The following is a 15585-nucleotide window of genomic DNA, read 5'->3' as shown; positions in this document are numbered from 1 at the left end:
ATTAATACGTTTAATATATTGGGATTGGACTTAAAATTTTTAGTGTTTTTTTCAAACTGTTCTTTGGTTAATTGGTTTATTGATCAGACTCCCTCTACTGTTCCCTTTATAATGGTTAAAAAGTGCTGATGTTCAGGAACAGCTGGCTTCCTGCAGTCCCACTGCACCAGAGAGAGAAGGAGAGTCAGAGAGAGCGGGGAGAGGGAGATGGGTAGAGAGGGAAAGACAGACTAAACGATAGAGTGAAATTGGAGGAAGCAGATACAGAGACATAAAGAGATAGACAAACACGGGAGGGGGAAGGGTGAGCGTGAGAGAGACAGAAGGGGTAGACGGGGGGGGTGTAAAGGGAGAGGCGGGGGAAGGAAAGTGGGGGAGGAGAGAGAGAGAGTGGGAAGAAATCAGGCTCTCGGGAAGAAATCAGGCTCTCGGGAAGAAACAGCTAGCGAAAGTGCGTGTGTGTGAAAGAGTAAATCTCAGCAGTCCTCCCATCTCCACGCGGCTTCCTGCTCGGATTTACTGCCTTTTCCCGGTGGAAACGGGCGGGATGGAGATTTCGGGAGCACGGGGCTCTCCGAACTACTGAGATGCGGCGTTCACCCAGCGTTTTGCAGGCGATGTTCTAGTGAAATGGAACCTAAGGCAATCCTGACGGTGATGGTATTCTGTCTGCACTGCAGCTTCGCCTTCAAACTCCTGAGCGGTGAGTTCAGGAAAACTGCGAAACTCTCGAGCAGATGGAACACTACGTTTCTTAACCTGTTATTTTATGTTCTAGGCGCGAAAAACTTTTTGTTCTGATACTTTGAGGGTTACAGGAACGGACCTAAGTATATTTTCAGACCATAACCTGCCTGTCTGCGCCCATTTTCCTCTCTGTGCCGCCTCAATTCATTAGCTGATGATAACTGGACATTAGTTGTAAAAAGGAAAGGGAAACTTGAGACGTTGTTCGTAAATTAACGTGCCTGAATGATTATAACGACCATAGACTTGGTCCTAAGAGCGCAAAGGAAATTGAAAAACTATTGAGAGACAACAAATTACTTTCAGTGAGTTAAGTAATACAGTGCAATTTTTGATAGAGTACTTTCTAAAACTAAAATGTTTAATGTGACTGATCACATTGAATATTAGAGTGTGCGGGGTGGGCGTTGGAAGTTGTGAAATTATAGAATGTGGTAAATCCAGTTTCCGTAGCAGTGACCCACCATTTATCTGTCAACGGCCAACCGGGAGCGCAGACCGGTCAATATTACTTGGTTACAGCGCAAATCCCATTTAAGATTTATGGACGACATCAAAGTGCTGCTGAGTGCGGAGAATTTCATTGGTCTCTCTCTCTCTCTCTCTCTCTCTCTCTCTCTCTCTCTCTCTCTCTCTCTCTCTCTGCCTGTCTCTGTCTCTCTTTCTCTTTCTTTCTCCCCCTCTCTCTCTGTCTCTCTCCATATCTCTCTCTATATCATTCTATATCTCTCTCACTGTCTCTATCTCCCTGTCTCTGTCGCTGTCTCAATCTCTCTTTCTCTCTCACTGTTTCTAACTCTCTATCTCTCTCTGTCTGTCTCTATCTCCCTGTCTCTCTCGCTGTCTCAATCTCTCTATCTCTCACTGTTTCTAACTCTCTATCTCTCTCTGTCTCTATCACTGTTTCTATCTCTCTATCTCTCTTTCTCTATCTCCCTATCTCTCTCACTGTTTCTATCTCTATCTGACTTGCCAAAGGAATGACATCACTGAGTATTGTGTTATAATTCTGATGACCTGAAATATTGGCTGTTTTTCACTACCTGGTTGCCATCTGACCTGCTGACTATATCAACATTTCCTATTTTATTACAGATTCGTGATAATTGGAAAATGACCTAAAATGGCCCGAAGTAAAACTATTTTACAGGTGGTTAGGGTTTGACATGTATTGCCAGATAATTTGGATGTTGTACGTTTTATAATAGTCGAAAACCGGTGGAGAAAAGTTACAAAGAAGTGGTGAAAGATTGGGGTAATGGAACTATTTCAATGCAATTTTGATCAGCTGATAGACCTCATACTAATAAAAAACAGAAAATGTTCAGAAATGCCCAGTGAGACCAAACGAGCTTGTTGACATGCTGGGAGTGTGGAGGAGGGGCATGTCTCTGATAGGGTAAAACTGGGGTGACCATGGGGGTAAGCTGTAAGCAAGGCTATCTGGTCATTGAGTTAGAGAGTGAACACGCAGACAGAATAAGAATTGTGAAAGGCATGAAAGATATGCTCAGTAAGTTGGGCTGGGCTTGTCCACTACATCCAAGGGGAAAATAAGGGCATAAAACAAACTGAGCAAAAAACCACAGATGGTGACTGCTAATGACCGAGAAATCAAGTTACCCTAAGTTATAGAATTCAATATTGAGTCCAGAAAGCTGCAAAGTGTCCATACAGAAGATAGGATGCTGTTCCTCAAGTTGGCATTGGACTTTATTGTGAGAGTACAACTATGTGAGAGAAGGCCACACACCAATCGGACAGAGTGGGATGGAGAACTCCTGTAGTTTTATTAAACAATATGAATATTAGATAGACTAAACTTGCATTTCTATGAGTGCAAATCACTAGAAGGTGACCAAATTGAGGTGTTTTAAGATGACTAAAAGATTCAACAGAGCAATTTCTTTTGGTGACAGTGTCAAAACTGCACCAGTTTAAAACTTGAACTAGCTTATTTGGAGGGGGGTCAAAAATGCTTCTTCATACAAAGGAATCTAGAAATTTGAAAACATTATTAAGGCCAGGGATCAATTTAGCATGTCAATGATAATAATGATGGTTTTTTTGTTAGGTCAAGGTTATGGAATCCCTGGAACCTGATAGTTTTTACCCTATGTTAGTTGTGGAAATGGCAGTTACTTCCAAAGTACTCCTGATTTCAAAAATGTACCTTAAAGTGGTAAATCTTTACCATTTTAACTTTGTTATTAAAAAAAAATGAAAGAGAGAGAAAGAGAGCAAACGAACATCCAATAGTCTCCCATATATTGTGCAGCATTTTTTGAAATAGGACAACTGTGATTTAGCCTGATTAGGTGAACATTGGTGATGTACAATAAGGATAATTGAATTTTTTGAGGATAAAATTAAATTAGTACGTGCAGGAATGTCAATGGATGTGGTATATATGGACTTCAGGAAGGCACTTACTAAGCTTTCAGACTACAAATATAATGGTGGAAAATTAATGATTGTGATCATTATGTTAAGCAGTAGAAGACAGAGTGTAGGGGTAATGGGGGTGTCCTCAAAGTGGGATAAAAGAAACCACTCGTGATTCAGTTATACTGAGGCCTCAATTATAAGTTTTCTTGATTTAAGAGATGCAACAAAGAGGCAACTATCCAAATTTACCAATAACAAAATGATTAGCAGTTGTGTAGAGAATATAGTTCGGAGCTAAGATCACAGTAAGACTGACCAATAACGTTGGCAGATTGATGTCAGTCAATAGTGAGATCATCTATCCTACAAAAAAGAAAAGTGAACAAAGCATTATTTAAATAGTGAATGGTTGGAAAATCTGTATTTTATCTTTAGGAGTTAAAACCAATGTAAACTCTGGGCATCCAAGTTTGTACTAGTATGGGACTTACTGACACATTCTGAATTGGTCAGTTTGGTCCACTGCTTGGCCCCCCTCTGGATCCAATGATGAGGTCCAGTTTGTTTGGGATTCTGAACTATTGTGCCAGAAGATTAAATTCCAGATCCTGTGCTGGATCAGATCTACACAGATTCGAGATCATATTGATTTCATAGGGTATTGTTGGTTACAAAGAAGAGGGCATGTCCTGGATGGTGAAGGTCTTGAATGATGGATGCTGCCTTCTGGAGGCACCACTTTTGATGATGTCTTCAATGATGGTGAAGCCAGTGCCCATGATGTAGCTGGCTGAGAATACAGCTTTTTCTTATCCTGCGCAGTGGCCCCTCGATACTTGCCAGTGATGCAACCAGTTAGAATGTTCTCCACAGTACATCTGTAGAAATTTGCTAGGGTCTTTGGTGACATACCAAATCTCCTCAAACTCCTGTAGAAGTATAGTTGCTGATGTGCCTTTATCGTGATTGCATCAATATGTTGACCCCAAGATAGATCCTCTGAGATGTTAACACCGAGGCACTTGAAACTGTTTATCCTTTCCACTGCTGGTCCCTCAATGAGCACTGGTGTGTGTTCTCCTGACTTCCAATTACTGAAGTCCACAATCAATTCCTTGGTCTTAATAGCATTGAGTGCAAGGTTGTTGTTGCGACCTATCTCACTCCTGTAAGCCTCCTCATCACCACCTGAGATTCTACCAACAACAGGCCAACTTCATGAACCTGTTTGCAGTGTTTCCCATCGAGTCTTTGCCAGCTCTCGGGCAATTCCATTTCCCACAATTTTCCCTGTAAACTATCCTGCCCCAGCAGAAGTGGTGGATGCAGGTTCGATTTCAACATTTAAGAGAAGTTTGGATAAGTACACGGCTGAGAGGGGTACGGAGGGCTATGGTTCAGTCGCGTGTCAATGGGACAAGACAGAATAATAGTTTGGCCCAGAGTAGATGGGCTGAAGGGCCTGGAGTGCTCTATGAACCTCTGTCTATGACCCATATTCCCGCCAACTCCAATTTCTATATTCAGGCAATTTACAGTGGCCCATTAACCTACCAGCCTGCCTGCCTTTGGGACATGGGGAGAGTATTCTGGGTAAACCCATACAGTTAGAGGGAGAACATGCAAGCTCCACACAGGAAACACCGGAGGTCAGGATTTAACTTGGGTCACTGGAGCTGAGAGACAGTTGCTCTTTTCTAATTCCTCCCAAAGTTTCTTCAAAGTGTTGTTCAACAAGGAGAACTGATTCAATATCCTAGGAATGCTGTACCACCAGACTTTCGATCACACCAAAGTCCCACTCGGCTGGGGGCAAGAAGGGACATAATCAGAATAAGGTTGCTTGTCCATGTCTAACCTGATGTCATTAAATTTTCCTTGGGTCCATGGAGAACAGATTGGCACTGTGACCTCCTCATACCCCAGTTATTACCTGTTATTTAGACAGCTCCATTATTTCCACGCATAGTGAGTGGGTGCACTCTGAAGCTGGGCCTTGTGCAGCTTGTCCTAATTGTGGTCAACCTCCTTGGCCTCCTGCAGACTCTTCCATTCAGTCAGCAACCGTTCAACTACTCTCCAGCAGCTGATGGAGGGAGCGCTGTGTGGACAGTCAAAACTATATGGAGGTCAGATATTGTGGGAATGGTTAGTTTACGTTTGTATGGAGATTTTAAATTTGATTTTTGTTTTGTCATTGTGGTCAGGTAGATGATGTGGTGATCAGAAATAAAGGCAAAATAAGCTGAGAGCCATTGTGGAATGGAAGATCAGGACTGTGTTCATTCAAAGCAAAACTTGATCGGTTCTACTCTTTGTGGAGTGCCCCCTTCAACTTTCTCCCTCCTCCTGTTTCTTTACAATATCTTCAAAGAGCCGGTCAGTGTGATTGTGAGGTAGTGCAGATCAAGAGAAATGAAGATATACGTTGAAGATTTGAGACCATAGACCATGAGACATAAGAGCAGAATTAGGCCATTTGGCCCGTTGAGTCTGCTCCACCATCAATCGTGGCTAATCCTTTTCTCCCCCTCCTCAGCCCCACTCCCCGGCCTTCTCCCCATAACCTTTGATGCCATGGCTAATCAACAACCTATCAATCTCCACCTTAAATATACCCAGTGACCTGGCCTTCACACCTGCCTTTGGTAACAAATTCCACAAATTCACCACCCTCTGGCTAAAGAAATTTCTCCCCTCCTCTGTTTTAAATGGACACCCCTCTATCCTGAGGCTGTGCCCTCTTGTCCTAGACTCCCCCATCATGGGAAATATCCTTTCCACATCTACTCCATCTAGGCCTTTCAACATTGGAAAGGTTTCAATAAGATCCCACTCATACTTCTAAATTCCAGTCAGTACAGACCCAGAGCCATCAAACATTCCTCATATGATAACCCTTTCATTCCCAGAATCATCCTTGTGAACCTCCTCTAAACCCTCTCCGATACCAGCACATCTTTCCTTAGATGAGGAGCCCAAAGCTGTTCCCAACACTCAAGGTGAGGCCTCACCCGTGCCTTCTAAAGTCTCAGCATCACATCCCTGCTCTTGTATTCTAGACCTCTTGAAATGAATTTGCCTTCCTCTCCATCGACTCAACCTGCAAGTTAACCTTTAGGGAGTTCTGCACAAGGACTTCCAAGTCCCTTTGCATCTCAGAATGTTGGATTCCACCCCCCCCCCCCCGTTTAGAAAATAGTCTGTGCATTTATTTCTTCTACCAAAGTGCATGATCATGCATTTTCTAACATTGTAGTTCATTTGCCACTTTCTTCTAAATCATCAAAATCATTGATATTCTGCATAAAAAGAAGTGGTCCCAACACCATACCCGTGGAACAGCACTAGTCACTGGCAGCCAACCAGAAAAGGATCCTTTTATTCCCACTCACTGTCTCCTACCAATCAGCCAATACGCTAACCATGCGAATAACTTTCCTGGGCACTTAACTTGGTAAGCAGCCTTATGTGTGGCACCTTGTCAAAGGTCTTCTGGAAATCCAAATACACAACATCCACTGCATTCCCTTTATCTATCGTACTTGTAATCTCAAAAAATTCCAACAGGTTCCTCAGGCAAGATGTTCCCATAAGGAAACCATACTGACTTCATCCTATTTTGTCCTGTCTCACAAAGTACTCCATAACCTCATCGTTAAAAATTGACTGCAACATCTTCCCAACCACTGAGGTCAGGCTAACTGGTCTATTTATTCCTTTTTGCTGCCTCCCTCTTTTCTCAACATTGGAGTGACATTTGCAATTTTCCAGTCCTCCAGAACCATGCCAGCATCCAATGACTCTTGAAAGATCATTACTAATGCCTCCACAATCTCTAACGCTACCTCTTTCTGAACCCTAGGGTACAGTTCATCTGGTCCGGGTGACATGTACCTTTTGGTCTTTCAGCTTTTTGAGCACCTTCTCCCTTGCAGTAGTAATTGCACTCACTTCTCTTCCCTCACAACCCTTCAACATCAGGCACACTGCTAGTGTTTTCCACAGAAAAGGCTGATGAAAAATACTCATTTAGTTCATCTGCCATCTCCTTGTCCCCTGTTATTATTTCTCCAGTCTCATTTTCTAGTAGTCCTATATCCACTCTCATTTCTCTTTTTATTTCTAAAAAAAAGCCCTTTCTATCCACCTTGATATTGTTTGCTAGTTTGCTTTTGTGTTTCATTTTTTCCTCCCAATGATTCTTTTAGTTACTTTCTGTAGGTTTTTAAAAGCTTCCCAATCTTCCATCTTCCCGCTAATTTTTGCTTTGTTGTATGCCCTCTCTTTTGCTTTAATATTAGCTTTGACTTCCCTTGTCAGCCATGGTTGTACTATTTTGCCATTTGAGTATTTCTTCACTTTTGTAACACATCTATCTTGCACCTTCCTCATTTTTTTGCAGAAGCTCAAGCAATTTCTGCTCAGCTGTCATGCCTGCCAGCATCTCTTTCTAAATTACTTTGGCCAACTCCTCTCTCATATCACTGTAATTTCCTGTATCCACTGAAATCCTGCTATGTCAGACTAAACTTTCTCCCTATCAAATTTCAAGTTGAACTCAATCATATTGTGATCACTGTCTCCTAAGGGTTCCTTTACTTAAGCTCCCTAATCGCCTCTGGTTCATTACATAACACCCAACCCAGTATAGCTGATCCCCTAGTAGGCTCAACGACAAACTGCTCTAAGAAGCCATCTCTTAGGCATTCAACAAACTCACTCTCTTGAGATCCATTACCAACCTGAGCCAATCTACCTGCATGTTAAAATCTCCCCTGACTATCATAACATTGCCCTTTTGCTTACCTTTTCTATTTCCCATTGTAATCTGAAGTCCACATCCCAGCTACTGTTTGGAGGCCTATACATAATTGCCATCAGGGTCCTTTTACCCTTGCAGTTTCTTAACTCAACCACAAGGATTCAGCATCTTCCGATCCTACGTCACATCTTTCTAATGATTTGATGCCATTCTTCACCAGCAGAGCCACGCCACCCCCTCTGCCTACCTTCCTATCCTCCAACAAAACGTGTAACCTTGGACATTCAGCTCCCAACTACACCCAACCTTCAGCTACGATTCAGTGATGGCCACAATATCATACCTGGCCACCTATAATAGTGCAATAAGATCATCCACCTTGTACTCTGTGCATTGAGATAAAAACACATTGAACATTGTATTTGCTACCCTTTTTGATTCTGCATCCCTGATGCACTGATACTCACCTTGCTGGCTGCAATTTTGTCCTGTCATCTGCCTGCCCTTCCAAGCAGTCTGACTGCATGTTTTTTTACCATCTGTCCTATCCTGAGTCCCTTCACTCCGGTTCCCATCCTCCACCCCTGCCAAATTAGGTTAAACCCTCCCCAACAGCTCTAACAAACCTGCTTGCAAGAACATTGGTCCTCCTCAGGTTCGGGTGCAACCGGTCACTTTTGTACAGGTCACACCTCCCCGAGAAGAGATCCCAATGATCCAAGAACCTGAAGCCCTCCTCCCTGCACCAGATTCTCAGCCACGTATTTATCTGCCAAATCATCCTGTCTCTACCCTCACTGGCGCGTGGCACAGGCAGCAGACCAGAAATTACTACCCTGGAGGTCCTGCTTCTCAGCTTTCTACCTAGCTCTCTAAATTCCCTCTTCAGGGCTTCTTTGCTTTTCCTTCCTATGTCATTGGTACCAATATGTATCAAGACATCTGGCTGCTCTCCCACCCCCTCCAAAATGCTATAGGTACAATCAGAAATGTCCCTGACCCTGGCACCTGGGAGACAACATACCATCCATGTGTCCTGTTCATGTCCACAGAATCTCCTATCTGTTCCTCTGACTATTGATTCCCCTATTACTACCACTCCCCTCTTCTCCCTCTTTCCCTTATGTACCACTGACCCATGGTCAGTGTCAGTGGCATTTTCCTGGGAGCTCATCCCCCACAACAGTATCCAAAATGGTATGCTTATTATTGAGGGAAATGGCCACAGGGGTGATCTGTGCTAACTGCCTATTCACCTTCCCACTCCTTCTCTTGACAGTCACCAGCTACCCGTGTCCTGCAACTTGGGGTGACTACGTCCCTGTAACTCCAATCGATGATATAGAAACATAGAAACATAGAAAATAGGTGCAGGAGTAGGCCATTCAGCCCTTCGAGCCTGCACCGCCATTCAGTATAATCATGGCTGATCATCCAACTCAGAACCTTGTGCCTGCATTCTCTCCATACCCCCGATCCCCTTAGCCACAAGGGCTATATCTAACTCTTTCTTAAATATAGCCAATAAACTGGCCTCAACTGTTTCCTGTGGCTTCCCCTTTATCCTCAAACTGTGACCCCTCGTTCTGGACTTCCCCAACATCGGGAACAATCTTCCTACATCTAGCCTGTCCAATCCCTTTAGAATTTTATACATTTCAATAAGATCCTCCCTCGATCTTCTAAATTCCAACGAATATAAGCCTAGTCGATCCAGTCTTTCATCATATGAAAGTCCTACCATCCCAGGAATCAATCTGGTAAACCTTCTTTGTACTCCCTCTATGGCAAGAATGTCTTTCCTCAGATTAGGGGACCAAAACTGCACACAATACTCCAGGTGTGGTCTCACCAAGGCCTTGTACAACTGCAGTAGTACCTCCCTGCTCCTATACTCGAATCCTCTTGCTATGAATGCCAGCATACCATTCGCCTTTTTCACCGCCTGCTGTACCTGCATGCCCACTTTCAATGACTGGTGTACAATGACACCCAGGCCTCGTTGCACCTCCCCTTTTCCTAATCGGCCACCATTCAGATAATAATCTGTTTTCCTGTTCTTGCCACCAAAGTGGATAACCTCACATTTATCCACATTAAATTGCATCTGCCATGAATTTGCCCACTCACCTAACCTATCCAAGTCACCCTGCATCCTCTTAGCATCCTCCTCACAGCTAACACTGCCACCCAGCTTCGTGTCATCCGCAAACTTGGAGATGCTGTATTTAATTCCCTCGTCTAAGTCATTAGTATATATTGTAAACAACTGGGGTCCCAGCACTGAGCCTTGCGGTACCCCACTAGTCACTGCCTGCCATTCTGAAAAGGTCCCGTTTATTCCCACTCTTTGCTTCCTGTCTGCCAACCAGTTCTCTATCCACATCAATACCATACCCCCAATACCGTGTGCTTTAAGTTTGCACACTAATCTCCTGTGTGGAACCTTGTCAAAAGCCTTTTGAAAATCCAAATATACCACATCCACTGGTTCTCCCCTATCCACTCTACTAGTTAAATCCTCAAAAAATTCTATGAGATTCGTCAGACATGATTTTCCTTTCACAAATCCATGCTGACTTTGTCTGATGATATCACCACTTTCCAAATGTGCTGTTATCACATCTTTGATAACTGACTCTAGCATTTTCCCCACCACTGATGTCAGGCTTACCGGTCTATGATTCCCCCCACTCTCCCATACAAGCCGAAAGTCATCCAGCTGCTGCTTCAGATCTCTAACATGGTCTGCAAGGAGCTGCAGCTGAGTGCACTTCACACAGATGTAGCTCCCTGGGAGACTCTGGCTCTCCCTGGCCTCCATCATCCAGCATGAAGAGCACACAACGGCCATTTAAGCTACACTAGGTACCCCTGATACAGTAAGAAAAAAGGGATGCTTGACAGAAAATTACCCACACAACTTACTCAGAGCCAATGGCTCTTCTGAGCTGAAGCCTCCTTTGAGCCAAAGCCTGACACTCCCACTCTCACCGGTCGCCCAGTCCCAACAATGGCCACCCCAAGCAATTTGCTTGGCTCTACGCACCAAAGTTGCTCCAGAGTGGACCAGGCATTATTTGAAGATAATAATTGTCTTTGTTATGTTGTCAACACAAGGTTTTCTTAAAGGGCGTAGTGATTCTGGGCAGCAGAGACTTCTTAATGAACCCACTGTCAGTCAGCAGATTGATCAGCATCCGTAACTAATTTGAACCAACCACAGAAACCACTCGGTTTCAGCAAAGTAGAGGCCGTGTTGACTAGTAGCTGGCCCAGCTGGTCCTCTGTATGTTTCGCAGTCGGGTTCCAACACTTGGAAGTACTGGGAACATGGTGGTAAGGAGCTGGGGCCTGGGTGGAGCGCGTAGCCAAGGAGAAAAATAAACTAGGAATATGGGATCAGTGTTCCGTCTTGATCCCATGAAATAATCTGCTTGTCTGGTGGAACTTGCTTTTGGTGTTGCTGTACATGCTGCAGATATGGTCCATATCCCACTGCTGCTGCGCTGCAGCAGTCCTGAAAGGTATCTTCCACATCATTTGGAGGTCTATAATGAATTGTGCCCACAAGGATGCCATGTACAAATATTTGGGGGACGTATTCAGTGTGGCTCTCATTCCTTTATGACTGCATCAAGTTTTGTTTGGACCCTTTATACACATACTACAAGTGTCATTTTGAGCTGAAGTTCTGTGGGTCCCATTGTTGTGAAGGATGAGCAGGATTAATGTAGAGCTTTTCCCCCTCCATTGGACAATGACACCTGCTCCTCAAATAATTTGTGCAGAAATACAACTGTGACCACAAATCAATCTGTTGACTACAGAATTTGTATAAAGATCTGAGGAAGAAGGATATCGTGGCTCCTGTCAGATGGTTCTCAGGGCAGACTGTCAAATCACATGGGGAATACTATACCACCAAACTTTCAATCACACCAAAGTCTCAGTTGGCTGGAGACAAGAAGGGAAGTCCCTGTCAGATCCTTCAAGCACAGAGCCCCAAACCTGGCACGCTGATGAAGGGTCTCGGCCCGAAGTGTAAGCCGTTTACTCCCCTCCATAGATGCTGCCTGATTTGCTGAGTACCTCCAGCATTTTTTGTGTGGTGCTCAAGATTTCCAGCATCTGAAGAACCTCTTGTGTTTATGATTTCCTGCACACTGTCCTCAAGAATGCTGCAGTATGGACAAGGCAATCATTCACCTCCTCATGGGGTGTGTATTTGCTAAGAAGGACTGGAAATGGACATAAAATTTTCTTTTGTTGAGGTCCATCCTGTGCAGCTGCATGAAAAAGGACTCTGTTCTCTACAGGCTATTCCCACAAACACTGAGCCGAGCAACCAATTGTGCTGGAAACACGTCAACATATCAGCCTGAAACTTTCTAGTCTCCCACTGCAAGGAGCTGTCTCAATCAAATTCATTTCAAACTCTAGCAGTCTATGTTGAGAGATGTACTGAAGTTCAGTATAGCATCAGAAGGACTCTGTGGGGAGGACCACAGTTGAGGGTCTCCCACCAGGGCCCTATGCAATACCTTACCTCAAATGGAATGGTTGTGAATGAAAAAAAAATCTCATATTGACATATTGTAAGAAAATATAATAATATACATGCTACAAGGAATGGTAATAACAGATGAATGTCCTGTGTTGTTTAAATTTTATCTATTAATTATATTTTGCTCCTCATTAAAGTGCACATAGAACTGCTTCCTGAAAGACCCTGGCTGGATAGAGGCACCTTTGAGGGAGCTCCCTGCCATTCCAGTTTGTTTTTCTGCGTGCTCTCTCCTCATTCTCCCGACCACACTTGAGTAACCAGTGCCAGATACTATATTTGGAAGCTAGAGTTTTGAAGTCTTTAGCTGAAGGTACAACTTGTCCACCTGTCACACCTCTCCCTGCAGACTTTATAATATGTATATGGTCTGGGAAACTAGCAAATGGTGCCTTATTCCATCCAATATTGTAAATTAATCTGTAACAAGCCATTAATTAATTGATGTTCCTTTAAACAGTACAGGCAAAGGAAGAGGGGACGATATTTTTCTTGTTGCTAGATGCCCTGTCTATATTGGACATACTGTATGTCACTAGTTGCATATTGAGTACATAACGGTCTGACCTACTCAGACTACTAGTACTTTGCGAGAACCCAATATAATCACCTAAGCAAGAGAGGCGATGCTGTTGAATATTAGAGTCAGAGGAATGGCATTAGGTCTAGTTTCAAAGAATTGAAGTGGATTTTGATATCCCACAGAATTTGTTCCAAAACTGCGCCTCTTCAAGGTTCAAGGTTCAAGATTGTTTATTGTCATTCTTCACCATATGATTGTAGAAGAGAATGAAATGATTGTTACTCCAGATCTGATGTAGCAAAAAACACAATAAATTTAAATACACAAGATAACTTTATATACTACACTGATTGTATGTACAGCACATAAAGTGATGCTTGGCACAGAAGTACCTATACATAAGTGACTCTGGCAAGAAATGATAAAGTACAGATGTATTGGTGAGTGGAGGTGTTGATCAGTGTGACAGCTTGGGGGAAGTAACTGTTTTTGAGTCTGGTGGTCCTGTGTAGCCTCTTCCCTGATGGGAGTGGCATCCCTCATGACGTTACTGGCCCTTTTCGGGCACCTTTCTGTATCTAGGTTTTTGACGGTGGGTAGGCTGGTGCCGGTGATGCGTTGGGCAGTTTGACTACCCATCCTGACCACCTTCCTGACCTAGTCAGCCTTCCTGACCACCGCAGTACAGTTTCCGTACGTACCATGCAGTGACGAAGCTTGTTAGGCTGCTCTCCACTGCACATCTGTAGAATGACGCGAGTGTAGATGCACAAAGTCCAGCTGTCTTCAGCCTCCTCAGAAAGTAGACGTATTGATGAGCTTTCCTGATTCATAGGATTTGTTCTGGGACCATGAGAGGTTGTGTGAGGTGTGCATTCCCAGGAGTTTGAAACTGCTCATAGTTTCCACTGCTGTGTCACTGATGCAAAAAGCTGGTGGTGGGGGGGGTGGGGGTTGGGGGGGTGAATGGTGCGAGTTCTCCTGAAGTCGATAACAATCTCCTTTGTCAAACTGACATTGAGGAAGAGGTTATTTTCCTGGCGCCGGGCCTCGAGCTCTTATACCTCTGCTCTATAGGCCATCTCATCATTGTTGGTGATGAGCCCCACCACTGTCGTGTCATCAGCAAACTTGTCAAGGTGATTGGCAAGGTTTTGACCGTGCGGTCATGTCTGAGCAGGGTGTACAGCAGTGGGTTCAGCACACAGCACACAGCCCTGGGGAGCACCCCTGTTGAGGGGAAGAGCAGTTATTCATCCTGACTCTGAAGCCTGTTGGTGAGGAAGTCCAACACCCAGCTACACAGTGGTCAGTGGCGTGTTTAGACCAAGAAGTAGGAGCTTGTTCACCAAGGTCTGTGGGGCAATGGTGCTGAATGCAGAACTGAAATCCAGAGACAGCATTCTGACATCAGTGTCCTTGTTTTCCAGGTGTGTCACAGCCAGGTGCGTGACAGATGCCATGGCATCTGTTGTAGAGCAGTTCTGTCAGTAAGCATATTGGTGAGTGTCTGATGTGGCAGGAATGGAGATTCCAGCTGTTCAAAGCACTTCATGATCGGAGTACAGGGCGTCCAAATTGAAGCATGTGGGAACAGCAGCCTAGATGAGTGATGCATTGAAGATGCTCATGAAGATGTCAGTGAGCTGATGTGCACACTCAATGAGTACTCGGCCTGGGATGCTGTCTGGCCCGTTCGCCTTACAGGGGTTGACTCTCTACAGAGCCCTTCTCACGTCCACTGCTGTTGTAGACCTGGGAGAGGGGTAGCTTTCATGGCCAACATTGTGATGTAGGCCTCAAAGCATGCATAAAGGTTGCTTGGAGCATTGGTGGGTGGTGTCACTAGTACAGTCGATACTGTTTCTCCTTGCATAGTCAGTAATGCCGTTGGTGTCCAGCCACATACGCCGGGGATTAGTATTGGACAGATGTTCCTGAATTTTTTGGGTGTAGTTAGTCTTTGCTCCCTTGATACCTTAGGCATGGTTCCTCCTGGTGGCTCAGAGAGTTATTCTGTCTCCAGACTTGAAGGCAACATGCCAGACACTTAACAGGGGGAATACCTCTGCATTTAGCCAGGGCTTCTGGTTGGGCCATGAGGTGACTGTCTTTGAGGTACCAACATTATCTACACATTTACAGAGTCACAATTAAGCATCATTAATTCTGACCCTGGGCTAGAAAGAGTGGTGCTAAGCTTCACACACAAATCTAAAAAAAATTATCAGTGATATTCAGGATCCAACACCATTGTCAGGTGATCTGGATAAAATGATAGGACAAGCAAAAAGGCAACGTTGTGTCTTGTGGATGGGGTGGATCATTTTGATAAAGCCAGAAGTAACAATTACTTTGAGGAAATAGCTAGGTGAATGGAAAAGCAGACCAATTTGAGGGTTGAGGCTTCCAACACATTAAATGCAGTATCCGGTGCACATAATTAAAACTAATTGATCACTGAAAGGAATATAGAAGTGAAGATTTAGTAAGGAATCCACATCAGATCATTGTGGTTATAGTTGGAGAATCATATACATGAAGAAGGGTTTGTGGTGCAGGACAGTGGATATTGCACATTCACTTGGCTGCTGT

The 15585-nt window shown here is 44.1% G+C and overlaps 1 protein-coding gene across 1 annotated transcript in view; it reads left to right on the top strand.

The window, feature by feature from the left end:
- Window positions 1-399: 399 nt before the first annotated feature.
- LOC140185451 (layilin-like) overlaps window positions 400-15585 on the top strand; it is a 43202-nt gene continuing 28016 nt past the window's right edge. Inside the window, exon 1 of the mRNA XM_072238792.1 lies at window positions 400-703. Within this exon, the coding sequence (XP_072094893.1) occupies window positions 631-703 (73 nt within the window). The 5' untranslated portion in view covers window positions 400-630. The remainder of the gene's footprint in view (window positions 704-15585) is intronic.

Source organism: Mobula birostris, chromosome 20 (genome assembly GCF_030028105.1).
Source record: "Mobula birostris isolate sMobBir1 chromosome 20, sMobBir1.hap1, whole genome shotgun sequence".
Lineage (NCBI taxonomy): Eukaryota > Metazoa > Chordata > Chondrichthyes > Myliobatiformes > Myliobatidae > Mobula > Mobula birostris.
This window is presented reverse-complemented; position numbering and strand designations above follow the sequence as displayed.